The 12,981-nt window shown below is 56.5% G+C and overlaps 1 protein-coding gene across 4 annotated transcripts; it reads right to left on the reverse strand.

Moving 5' to 3' along the window:
• Window positions 1-1,177: 1,177 nt before the first annotated feature.
• TMEM82 (transmembrane protein 82) lies at window positions 1,178-9,387 on the reverse strand. 4 transcript variants are annotated; one of them, XM_050931254.1, is made up of 6 exons: window positions 9,230-9,387; window positions 9,076-9,148; window positions 6,503-6,677; window positions 4,629-5,037; window positions 3,420-3,607; window positions 1,178-2,782 (listed from the first exon to the last, which is right to left on the reverse strand). In XM_050931254.1, the coding sequence occupies exons 1-6, from the start codon at window positions 9,315-9,317 to the stop codon at window positions 2,654-2,656; spliced, it is 1,062 nt and encodes a 353-aa protein (XP_050787211.1). In that variant the 5' UTR covers window positions 9,318-9,387; the 3' UTR covers window positions 1,178-2,653. The 4 variants fall into 4 exon arrangements, with proteins under 4 accessions (XP_050787211.1, XP_050787210.1, XP_050787209.1 ...); XM_050931253.1 differs by having other exon boundaries at window positions 1,178-2,785; XM_050931252.1 differs by having other exon boundaries at window positions 9,076-9,387.
• Between the last annotated feature and the right edge of the window lie 3,594 nt (window positions 9,388-12,981).

Consider the following 12,981-nt stretch of genomic DNA (forward strand, 5'->3'; position numbering starts at 1 on the left):
CATTCCTTAGTCGTTGGGACTGTCCCTCCCGGGGACAGGAAGGAGGCATGGGGTTAGGTTACAGTCGTAGGAGGCAGGAGCTTGAAGCCAGTTCCAAGCTCCGTCCCTGACTCTTGGTAAGATCACAAACTCTCTGTTCCTCAGTGTCCCCATGTGCAATGAGGCCAGTAGCACCTGCTCCCATGGGCTGGTGAAGAGCACGGAGATCCCAGCCGCAAGGTTTTAGGGCCAAAATCTTCCCGTTGCTGATCCCTACTGGAGAAACATGATGCGTCCAGGCTTTGGACTGGGGTGGGGCATGTGTGCATAAAATGAGCAAATCATGCTGGCTTGGGTTAAAATAAAATCACCCCCATAACCCTTCCAGACAGGGAGCAGGAGCCCTTCAGCACCACTTAAGAGAAGACAATTTTTTTTTATTTAAGCTTCTTTCCCGGCCAAGACATTAACTCCTCCCAAAATTTCACAGCCCCCCCCCGGCCTGCAGCCCCCATCTCACCCAGGCAGGCAGTGCCACCATGAGACCCATCAGTCAGGCCAGGCTTGCCAGCACTATCTACTCAGCCGCCCGCTCGTGGAGTCCGTTCCCTCTCCAGTCCTGGTTTACAGCAGGAGTGGAAATAGTTCTGCAGGACCCTCACCTGATGTGGAAGGTAGGAGCCCAAGAACTGATGTGTTGTTCTGGTCCATGATGTTACCTTCACCTATCATCTTACTTGGCTGGATAGGCCAAAGCTAGTGAGATACAAATATATATGGAGATATGCCTATCTCATAGAACTGGAAGGGACCCCGAAGGATCATGAGTCCAGCCCCCTGCCTTCACTAGCAGGACCAAGAACTGATTTTGCCCCAGATCATTAAGTGGCCCCCTCAAGGATTGAACTCACAACCCTGGGTTTAACAGGCCAATGCTCAAACCACTGAACTATGCCTCCCGATCAGCTGGGTTAGAGGAGGGCAGGGGTAGAGCAGGCTGGTGGGGAGTGAAGAGAAGATTGAAGCACATCAGGCCACGTAGCTCCAAACATTTCCTGTCACTTCGATTGCCACTGATCAGGTCAGGACCCTCCCCAAGGACAGTGATAAACAGTCAGAAGCCCAGTAATGAGGGACGGGGCTCTAGCCACCCACCCTCCAGCTCAGTGTGTTTTAAACACTTTATTTTAAACACGTATGGCTACACAATTGACAGTACAAAAGTCCATGGATTTCCCTCTTCCACCTAACTCACTAGACAGGGAAGCTGACAGGCACTGCGCCTCCCGTCTCATTCTGGGACAGTGTCCGGAGCCTAGCCCAGGCTGCTCATTGCAATCACAGCCCCAGAGGACGTGGCCCAAGGGTTCTGAAGGAGAGGCTAGTGCAAGATCAGAGAGAGCCTGAATGGGACAGAGCAAACCCATGGCCCAGGGGGACGAGGCAAATCTGGAGCAGGAGGTCCAGACAGTCCCATCATGGGCTGCTCGATTTCAAGGTCAGCTCCAGCCCCAAAGGCAGCAATTCTGAGATCCCATCCAGCTGAGCCAGCCCCTGCTACCAAACATCCAGCCCAGGTGCAGGCTCGTCCCCTTCAGAGCCCCGGAGGAACAGGCTACAGAGGAATGGCTCTGTGTCCTCAGGACAGCTAGATGCTAACGGGCACTGAGTGACACCCCAGCCCCTGGCACAGAGGGACGCTGAGGAAGTGCACATGGAGGGGAGGCACATCTCTGAGCTGAGAGGGAGCCCCCATCTGCACCAACACCCAGTGAGGAGGGGTACTTCCTTGGCAACGAAGTAGGAGAGAATTCTTTACAGTAAGTGTGTAGGTGCTGGATTAACAGGCCTGGCTCTCCATCCCCCAGCTTGTCTCCCCTGCTGCCCTGCCAAGGGGCCTCAGCCTTTACTTGAAGGGACAACCTCCAGGAGGAGAGCAAGGCCCATGCCCATTCACTCTCTAGCAGCTGCTGAGCAGGGAGCCGATGGGGACTGAGAGTCAGGCAGTGGGGACACCTGTGCATGGATCCAGCTGGCCACCAACTCATTCCACTCAGGCCACCAAAAACTCAGACAGCAGCAACCCCGTCTTGCTTTGACCAAGCTCCTCCCACCACCCACCTCCATAACTGGCCTTATGTACCAGTTCAGTGGGCAAGACACTTGGCTTTGGGGTTGATCCAGGGACAGCTGGCTCCTGACACGAGCACTGCAAGCTCAGGTGCCGGGAGAGGCTGGGATCACTAGCACCCGAGAGCTGCTGGTCGGGGCAAGCTAGAGACGATCTGGAAAGAGCCAGCAGGGAAAGTTAAAATCCAGGGGCGGTGGGGGAAGGGTTTCCCATTCTCCAGTATGTGATGCAGCCCGGAGGGTGATATGGGGCCTCCCCATTTCCAGGGACCAGTGCACATCGACCAACCGCAGTGTGTTTGGTGTGGGGGGTTGAGGGGAGCAAAGAGTCATCTAGACAGTTAACCTGGGACTGTGCAAACAACTGTCCATTGATAATGTCCTCAGCAGATCGCCCCCGCATCTGGTTTGCTACTGGAGGACGTACGGCCTGTGAATTAAGCCGCGTCAGTCGGCATGGCCTGGAGTTTAAAATGTCACAGTTCAGTCCCGGTCGCTGGGGCTTTGCCTTTCTTGCCATCGCTGGAACATGGCAGCCCCCTCCTCACCTCTCGGCTCCGGCCCCTCCACTTGAGGACTTGGTCACTGAGCTGAATTTTCTGCTATGGGCCTCAGGCCTAGGCTGGGGCTGCCTGGAACTGGAACTGGGTTCTGGGAACCTTTGAGAAAAATCCTGCTGAGAAGCAACCCCCCCCCCACACACAAATATTAGACAGCGAACAGCCTCTCCAGCCACGAGCTTGCACTCATGGCCTGCCTGAGCAACATCAGGCATAAACCAACGGGCAGCTACCTGCGCCCATAGCCAGGAGCTCTCTCGGGCTCTCGCTGGGCTGCCCAGCCTTAGCCCACTCCCCAGACAGGAGTGCCCTGAGGAGCTGCCACCTGTCCCCCTCCGACACTCGGGGCCCATGTCTCTGCTGGAGTCAGTGTCATTCCACCCCAGAGAACTGGGCCATTGCCGGCTTCATCCTCCTGCCTCTGTGGCAGCCCCTTAGCTACCCATCCTTGTTCCCGTCGACCCGCTGTGCTTAACATCCTTCTCCTCTCCCCTCACTTCCACATTCCTCCCTCTCCCCCTCAACAGAGTCGGTGAGGCCCAGAGCCCATCATGTGAGCACCAACCAGACACTCCTGAGATTTCCAAGGCAGTGGAACAGTTCTGCCCTTGCAAGCCGACTCACAGTCCCTTGGAGGTTAGATTGTACAGGGCAGGGCTGGATTTGCCCTGAGGAACGCAGGAGACCATTCTGGCCTCCCTTGTACTCCTCCAGGTGCAGCATACGCGTACGGTACGTGGGCAGTCTCACCTGCGCCCGGCAGACATCCAGCATGATTCCTGCCCGAACCAGGCACCAGATCTCACCCACCAGCGAGATGAAGATGTTCATGATGTCCATCCACCGGCCCACCGTCATTAGGAGGATGAGCAAGCCTCCCATCCTCACAAACACTGTCTGATAGACCATCTGCTCGCTGGGGTTATGCCTCTGCTCCTCTGTCAGGAACAAAACCATGGCATGAAACATTTCCTACCCTCCCTTTGGGCTTGGGCAGCAACTTCAGCCATGTCACGTGGCTGCTATGGCCAGGAAAATGGTCCCTTCCTAAGACACTGGATACAGCTACACTGGCGCTGGAGGTGTAACTCCCAGCTCGGACAGACATATCTGCACTAGCTTCGATCAAACTAGCATGCTAAGAACAGAAGAGTAGCTGCGGCGGCACGAGTGGTGGGACGGGCTAGCCACCTGAAGTGCACATTGAGGGTCCCATACCACGCACCAGAATAGACGTGCCCTATGTGACACCGGGAGCTTTGCAGCTGCATTGCAGCCATGGAAGAGCAAACTGGCGTCTGTTCTGTCTCCGGGAAGAGGCTGCAGGAAGCCATGCTCCTGAGCTGCTGCCCGGGACAGTCCAGATCTCCGCCCTTGGCAGAAATCGGAGAATGGATCCTAGGCGCTGGAGTCCTATGACCTGAGCTAGGCAGAAGGTCAGAGGAGAGGATCACAGCAGTCACTTCTGGATTTATAATCTGTGGCTCGAGGTGGTGGGAAAAGTTCCCAGGATGATGCTTCATTGCAAGAGGAAAGCTAAATGCGGAGGTTAAGAATGAGAGAGAAACACACCTGAGCACTACCAAAACTACACGAGCAGCAGGAGAGAATTCGGTCCCATTCTGGTTCCAAACATTCCCGCCCACCACACTCGCTTCACCAACAAAGCACAAAACAGAAGTGGCACATCATCAGAACAAGCTCCCATTGGCTGATCATACCCTGGTGGGCAGCTTGACCCCTTGTCCTGCGTCCAACAGCTGGACTTGCTCATTGGGAGGGCTCCGTTTTAAAGGTCCTGTTTTGAGCAGTTAGTCCCCACGAATAAGACCAGGGGGTTCCTCCGTCTTGCCTGGAAGTGCACAAAACAAATCCCCTTGCCAAAAAAACCTAGGGGCCTTAGGAGCATCCGGCCAGAAAGGAGCTCAGCTGGTTTCCGAGCTGCCATGGGGACCTCACCTTGCATGTAGATGACCAGCAGGGTGTAGCAGATGGTGAGCGGCGTCCAGAAGCGTATGGCCTCCGAGGTGGTGAGGAAATCCCTATTGATCAGCGCGACAGCGGCCAGGTCAGCCACTACGAAGGTGATCTTGAGGGCGTTGCAGAGCAGGGTGGGGATGCCATGCCAGGAGGTGAGCAGGAAGATGCAGACCCCGCAGTAGCGCTCCTTGCTGTGCAGCTCGTACATGGTGCAGATGTGCCGGGCCAGCCTCCAGATGTAGCAGGTGATCAGGCCGGCCAGGCCCAAGCTGAGGAGCAGGTTGGAGCTGCGGTGAGGAGCTCCCTCCAGGAGGTAGCTGAGACTGCAGGAGATGCCGCACCCCAGGGAGTACTGGCACAGCAGGTACAACTGGCTGCTGTGGGCCCCCTGCGGAAGCAGAGCATTGGAAATGCAGCACGTTAGCTACACGCCTGTGGGATGGCTATTGATACATGTTCCTCGAGGCGGAGCCTAAAATTCAGTGGCTGGTCTAATTTCCCGGCACAGCAAATGGAAACCACTCAAGACGTCAGAGAGCAGCCGCCAACTTGGGGCGAGTAATGTTACACCGCAGCTAAGATAATGGTGGTGTAACAAGACAGTTGAGTATGGTGCACATTGTGCAGCGCTGGGTCCAGGACGCTGCTCCTTCAGCTACCCACCTACCACCTGAGCTAAGGGACTGCCCCAGGACAGGTAGCTCCTTTGTTCTCAGTTGCCCTCGAATGTTTGGCACAACATTCCTTTGCCTGTCCTCTCCTCCACATCCACACCCCCACGTGGCCTGTGGCCATAAGTTAGGACTTCGTAGACCTCCGCCTTGAGGTTTCATGAGCTGCAGACCCTCGTGCGGAGGAGCACTGGTAAAAATGAGGAGCTCCCAACCCTGGTAGGTTCTCCCATTCCACTGCAGCCCAGACACAGGACAGTCTGATGAGCAAAACCTCTGGGCCTACACATGCTTCTAATCACGTGTCATCTGACTCTGCCCAGGATGGGTGGTCCAGCGGCTAGTACCCTAGGCCAGTGGTTTTCAACCTTTTTTTTCTGGCAACCCAGTTGAATAAAATTGTTGATGTCCAATTGGAATGTGGAGCCAGTGCTCAAGGTGGGGGCAGCACACGGTGCCCCATGGCGTCACTGCCTAGGAGCTGGATCTGCTGCTAGCTGCTTCCAGGGCGCAGCATGGTGTCAGAACAGGTAGGGACTAGCCTGCCTTAGCCAGGCAGCACCGCTGACGGGCCTTTTAATGGCACGACCCACTGCCTTCCATTCCGCAGTTTGAAAACCACTGCCCCGGGCTGCCACTCAGCAGATCAACGTTTGACTCCTGGCTCTAGTCTCTTGGTCCTCAGACCAGCGAGGTCTGGAGACATAATCAGAGTCAGCTCTGCGGCACCTCCCGCAGGCCAGTCGCAGGGGTGTTCATAGACTCCACCCTCATCAGGTCTTCAGCTAGGGCTGGACCCTCCCTGGGGCAGGAATATTACAGGCAAATGGAAGATGGAGAACCATGCACAGTGTGGCCTACTGAATAGAGCACTGAACTGGGATTCATGAGAGCTGGGTTCCATTCTTGGCTCTGTGTGACTTTGGGCAAGTCCCTACTCCACTCTGCCTCAGTTTCCCCTGCTGTAAAATGGGGATAAATGACACACATCTCCTTTATTAAGCATTTTGAGATCTACTGAAGGAAAGTGTCCTGTCAGAGCTGTGAATTATTACTACAGTGCACTACATTATAGATCAGGAATCCACCCTCCTGGTCTGGTCCCAACAATGGCTCATACATGACTACAGAGAGTATCAGGAGATTATTACACAGGCCCTCTACCCAGAGACGGCAACTCACCTTATTCAGGGACAGCAGCATAGACACAGCCCTGAGGGAAAACTCCAGCACCACCAAAGCAGCCACGCGACACCCAACCACCGTGAAGATCAACGTCAGTAGAAGGAGGTGGACGTGATCCAGCAGGGACCACTGGGAGCGGATGGTCTCCTTCTCCTTCTGCCTGTCCGGGTCACTGGGAACAGAGAGACACAAGCTCAGGGCACAGCTGGCTCAGGATCAGTCCTCGGGGTGCTGGGAATCCCTCCTTCCGGCTGCATTAGGGGAAGTCTGGGCCCCAGGCGCTAACCTTCAACCACCTTCACCCTCAAAGAAATGGAGCAGCTGAACTGAGAGCCCAGCCCTGTAGCCAGATTCTGGTAACTCACCCCTCCATGCAGTGCCAGAGTGTGGGAATGTCCATTGGTTTCCCCCCATTACTCCAACCAAGAGCAGCTTTTCTTGCTTTCTCCTTAGGTCCATCCAGGCCCCTCTCCTGCCTGGAGAATGCCCCTTGCGCCCCAAGTCCTCCATTCAAAGCAGCTAATAATTACCACAGCAGCTCAAGATCCCAAAGTGTTACCCATCTGCTCTAGTTTATGCACAAAGGCCAGCTATGCACATCGAGCCCCAGTGAGATGCAGCTGACTCTGGAGAGAGGAGCTTGAGTCAAAGACACCATGCCTCAACTGTACGCTTGTGAACGAGGGGCAGGAGATCTTCACAGAGCAGCAGGACTCGTGGGTCTTCGGGTCTGACCCAAGAGATCCAGGCACACAAAGCTGCCCAGGGTTGGCTCCACCTGACGGGCAGCAACTCTAGAATTCTGGCCACACAAGAGGCCCCCTCAGCCGGAAAATAAATAATAACCCTGAAGAAACCCAGTTCCAGACTCTTCCCCCACCCCAGCTACCCACCCATTCTCCCAGAGCTCTTCAAGCTACACCAGGTCGCCTGTCCCAGCCTCCCTGGCAGCAGCTCCTCACAGATCATCTCCTGGGCTCTGGCCATGGGGGAGAGCAGGTCCACTCTGGTGGTGGGTTCAGGGCCAGGGAGGGGGGTGTTCCCCTTTGGCTTTTGAGGCGGCAGGTCTGCCCGGAGCAGTGTTGGGGTGGGGGGCAGGTGTCCCAAGGCTGGAGCAAGGGAAGGGACCCCCTCCACAAGCAGCTGGGGCTGGGTTGAATAGGCTACAGCCCCTCCGTGCAAGGGTAGCTTGATGCTTTCTCCTCCCTGTGCAGCAGGCAAAGGCTCTGGGGTGCACCCCCATAGACACCTAGAGACACCCAATTCCCAGCACAGGGGCGCTAGTGGGTCCCTCTCAGAAAGGGCTGAGCAGCTCGACCAGCAGAGGTTGCCAGCCAGCCAGGATTCATTTCATTGAATGAAACCTCCAGAATTAACGTCAATCGAAATTGGCAACCTTAAGAGTGGCCAGAAAAGAAGTCTTTGTGCCCCACCCCGCAATGCACAGACCAGTCTTCCCCCCTTCCCCAAGTGTAACTAGTAGCTGGCCCCTGCTGGCCCCCAGAAGCAGCCTTAGGACTGTGGGGCCAGCCAGGGAGCTGATCCTTTGGGATACGCCTGATCTGACACATTGGCCGAGCCAAGAGAGGTCCTGAACATGTGTGTGTTGGGGGGGGGGGCATGTCAGAAAAACCAAAAGGGGGAAGTGGGGAGACCCTGGCACATGGCTGGCAGAGCCAGCAGCTTCAACCAGGCTTGCAATCTTCTACAGATCAAAGAGCTGGTGGGGGGCAGCCATTAATGCCATCCAGCATCACACCCAGCTCTGCCCATCCTCCCCATAGAGGCTAACATGCTGCCCCCCAGAATGACTCAGTGCCCAGACAGAAGGAATTAATAATGGCTGGAGGGGAGGAAGGGAGGCTCACAGAGCCATGGGTATGGGGAAGAGGGAATGTGGGTACAGAGAGCCCCTGGCATGCAGGGCAGAGAGACAATTCTATGGGGAAGGGGGACACCCTGTGCCCCTGGCATGGGGCAGGAGCGGGGGGATTGCAGGGAGTCCCTGTAGTAGAAGGAGAGGAGAGGAAAGCACACAGGGATCTGGGCTGGGGGAACGAGGGAAGGAGGGATGTGTGCAGTGAGCTGGGCCTACACAAGGCATGAAGTGTGTCACACCCTTGTTGTATAGGCTAGTAAACAGCATGGGGAAGGGGGGCAGGGACAGGGCCTGGGGGCAGCCTAACCCCAGATGCCCGTTAATCTTTGCAATCAGATCCAAGGCTAGGCCCAAGGAAAAAGAGCTAGAGACTCAAACAGCTTTTCCTTTGCCAGGCCCAGGGGCAGCTCCGCTACCAGGGGACTGGCAGGAGCCCAGCAGGGGCCAGAACCGGCCATTCCAGACAGCCCGGCAGGGTCACACTGCAGCCCAGCGAGCTGCGACCTGCCTGGATTTCAATGCCAGGCATCAGAGTCCATTCTTCACCACGTGGCACTCAAGCAGCTTGTGTGCCAGTCTCAACTGAACCCGCAGGGCAGCAGGACCTGGGAGCAGGAGAAAGGGCTTGGAGGAAATCAAAGCTGCTCAGGGAATCATTTTTGTTGGGACAAGTGATTCTTCCTCCACTTACTTCAGACACTGGATGTAGAGATAAATCTTCACCAGGCTGCAGAGGACAGACACGGCACAGGCTCCTATTAGCCCTGCAGGGGAGAAAAGAGCCAGGTAGGTCCTGGGGAAGCCAAGGAGACCAGAGGGGGAAGCTAGTAAAGGGCTAAACTCACCTTGCAAGAGAGAGTCCAGCAGGGTGGAACCCCAGGCCAAGCTGGGGAAGCCAGGGAGCCAGGAGGCCAGAAACTCAAAGGAGACCATTTTTCACCAGCTCTGAGCGGACTTGGAATCAGGTGTGGGGAGCTGGGCTCTGCCGGCTGATGTCAGTCTCAAAGGTCTGTAGAGAGGAATTTGATAAGAGGCACCAGGAGGGGGCTAGGGTGCTGGTAAATCATTCTCCATGTGCCTTGCCTGAAATGGGCTGGCCAGAGAGGGCTGGGGGAATGGGAAGGGCTCTTCACAAGGTTGCCTGCAATTCCTGTGTTAAAGGGACCCAGCCAGGCAAGTTAGTTCTGCAGCTGGGCTAAAGAACTTGGCCAATTCCCAGCCACAGAACAGATTTCTGTTCAGCACAAAGCATTCGCCCTGCTAATTTCACAACCCAAACTCTGCAGTGTTTTGCTAGCCTAAGGCATCCTGGCCCAGTGGCAACATGGAGGGGAAAAGCTGGGTTCTGTGCTTGGTTCTGCTACCAACTCAAAGTTACTTTGCTGTTTGTGCCTCAGTTTCCCCATGTGTAAAATGCAGCAAATGTTGCTCGCCCTCCTCTTTAAAGTGCTTCCAGACCCTCTGATTAAAACTCCCCTTATGTACTTGATATTGTTATTAGTGCATGAAAACTGACCCACTCCCACTCAGAGCATGAAACAGAAACAGCAAAGACATGGAAAAATACCAGATTTAAAAAACCCCTTTTGGGTTGTATCATCTCAGGTTTTGATGCTCACCTAGGGGGAAAATACTGGTTCTTTTCTTAAAGTAATTTTAAGCCTGACCCCGCCCCCCATCTGTGTAGTTAATCAACGTAAATGTGGGGGCGGGAGACAATACATGGGAGAGAAACTAGAGGGTCTGTCTCCCTCATCTCCTTTCTTCAGCTCTCTTCTGTGTGGGTATTTCTAACAAGCCAGGTGGGATCTATGTGGAGAAGAGGATGGCAAAGAACCACCCTCCGTTTACACATCCCAGCCACAGGGTGGAAGGTTTGAATGGTCCAATATAGCATTTCTCAGTCGGTTTCTCATCACAATGGCATTTGGGCGTTTGAATTAACCCCCCTTTTTTTCGGGCAGTGTGGCCAGACACTGAGGGAAAGGGACTTGTTGATACTTAGTTAAAGTAACCAGTCATTACTGTAATGCCCTGATACTTTAACCCCCTCAGAGCTGCACTCTGAAGGCCCCGCTCCTGTGATTAGCTCTGTGTGGGTCAATGCCAACAGCCATGCACCGTGCAGGGCTCATTGCTGGCTGGGCCTCATGGTAGAGCACGTGAGTGGAACATGCTTCAAATCATAGTCAGCTGGGGCTTTAGGGTTAGGGTTAGGAGAGCAGAGCACCTTTGGGGGCACGAGCCCAAATCCTTGCCCCATCTCACTCCCTGCTATTGGAAACCCTCCCCAGTGCTCGGAGGTGCAGTCCTGTCTGCAAACCCTCGAGAGCACCTAGAGGCCAGGTGTCATCTCTTCCTACAGCTCAATGCAGCTTGGATAGTGCCCCCTCCCCATCCCTTATAGCTCATGGAGCTGTTTAGGGCAGGAGGGTTAATTGTTTGTGTCAGTTATTCTTGGTGCTGGGTAGGTCTGCTCTAGGGCCGGTGCAACCATTTAGGTGCCCTAGGTGGTCGCCTAGGGCTCTAGGATTTGGGTGGAGGGGCGCCATTTTCTTCGGCAATGACCGTGGCAGCCGGATCTTCGGCCACCTTGGTTGCCGCTGGCATTCAGGTGGAGGGAGCTGGGGCAGGGGAGTGTGGGGAGGGCAGCCTGCAGCAAGTAAGGGGGGAGGCAGCACACAGGGGAACTCCTCGCCCCAGCTCACCCTTGCCCCCCCTCCTCCCTGAGCCACCGTGGATGCTTCACTTCTCCCGCCTCCCAGGCTTACGGCGCCTAAGCTGATTGGCACCGCAAGCCTGGGAGGCGGGAGAAGTGAAGCGGCGATGGCGTGCTCGAGGAGGCGGTGGGAGGGTGTGCCACAGGGCGGAGAGCTGCTGCAGGGGGGTGGCGTCTCAGATCGGGGGGGGAGTTGCTGCGGGGGGGCACCTCAGGGTGGAGGGGGGGGAGCTGCTGTGGGGGTTCACCTCAGGGCAGGGGCTCGGGGACAGGGGAGGGCACAAGGTGAAAGTTTTGCCTAGGGCACGAAACATCCTTGCACTGGCCCTGGTCTGCTCCAGCACACATCCATGGTCTTACAGCCCAGCTGCCCCTGAGATGCTCTGAAGGGTGTCTGTCCTGCAAGACTTCCTGCTGGTGCAAGGGGGATGGGGTGGGACTGTGATTTGGGGGGTGTGGGAGTTAGAAGGCACAAGCTGGGTGCTTGACAGACAGGGCAGGGAGTGGATGGGGCTACTCATGGCTTGATATGGGTGTTGGCCACATAAGCAGCCACCTAAAGCATCGTCATTTTAAGCACCTCTAGCCCAGCCCCCTCCCACTAGCTGGAGACCAATTAGGGATGGTCCTGGCCTTTTCAGAGTGCTCCCCCCAACTTTCAGAGGGGAGGGGGAACTGGCTAGAGCAGCAACCCATCTAGGGCTGGCCCCAGGGCCCATTCAGAGGGGGAAACCCAGCACTGAATGGGGGGGGGGTTCCGCACCACTCACTGGTGGCATCAGGGCAGAGCACCACGGGGTGATTCTATGGGCCGTGCCCCTTTCTGCAGAGCTCTGTGCCCTCTGCTCCAAGGCACACACGAGTGGAGCTGGGCACATGGAGGTATGATGCCTATGAAGTATAATTGGTCACATTTCCTGCATGTCCCCAGTAGGTTGCAGCAGGAGTCCACAGGGACCCAGGTGAGCTAGGCCTGGGGCCAGCAACTGGTTTAATGCCTGGGGCATGGGGCTGGAAATGGGACCCCAGCCCCTGCGTGAACACTCACACCGACGTGCCTGGGATTGAACTAGGGCTCTCCAGAGCTGAAAGCACAAGCGTCTACAGCGTGAGCCACAGCTGGGGGCTGCGAGCGATGCGTAACCCCGAGGGGCCCGTAACACACTCCCAAGTGGGTTACAAATGCCTGACAGTGCCTGCCCTGCTGCCACTACTGGGATTGGCCAGCTGCATGTGCAGCCTGGCACGGGCACCTGAGGCCGACTAGCAGGTGCCTAGGGCGGCAGCGTGGTGCAAGGGATGAAGGGTGGGGCTGCCTGAGGGCAGGTTCAGCTGCCAGCTGGGGCTCTGAGGAGCAGGAAGCAGCCCCCCGCTACCGCTTCCCCAGGTGATTCCTGCCCCCAGCACAGGTAAGGCCAGGGCTCAGGTGCTGAGCAGCTCAGGGCTGCTTCTGGCAGCACTGTGAGTGCAGCTGGGTCTCCACCTGGCTCCATGTCAGTGCCCAGCCCCCATGGGCTCTGCTGCCTGGGCACCCCAGCTGCTGCTTTAACTCCATGGTGTCTGGGCTCTGGGAGCGCTGCCACTGTGTCCTGGCTACGAACCAGACAGCGAGGTGCTCATCTGGAACAGGCGGGGCCCCCCGCTCCCCTCTTGGGCCCTGGGCAGCTGGTGCCAACCTGCCTGGAAATGGCCATTGGGCAGGGCAGCCCTGGGTGAGGGTATTGTCTACCCAGAGGGCTCAGTGGCTTGCAGGGCCTTGGGTAAGGCCGAGGGGGGGTTTTCATCCTGGCCTGGCCCAGTTCATCCCGGCATCTGTCACTGGGGCACAGTGGCTGCTGCAGCCCCACGTCAGGGTCTGACCCGTCAGCCTCCAACCCA

The sequence above is a fragment of the Gopherus flavomarginatus genome, chromosome 21 (genome assembly GCF_025201925.1).
Source record: "Gopherus flavomarginatus isolate rGopFla2 chromosome 21, rGopFla2.mat.asm, whole genome shotgun sequence".
Classification (NCBI taxonomy): domain Eukaryota; kingdom Metazoa; phylum Chordata; order Testudines; family Testudinidae; genus Gopherus; species Gopherus flavomarginatus.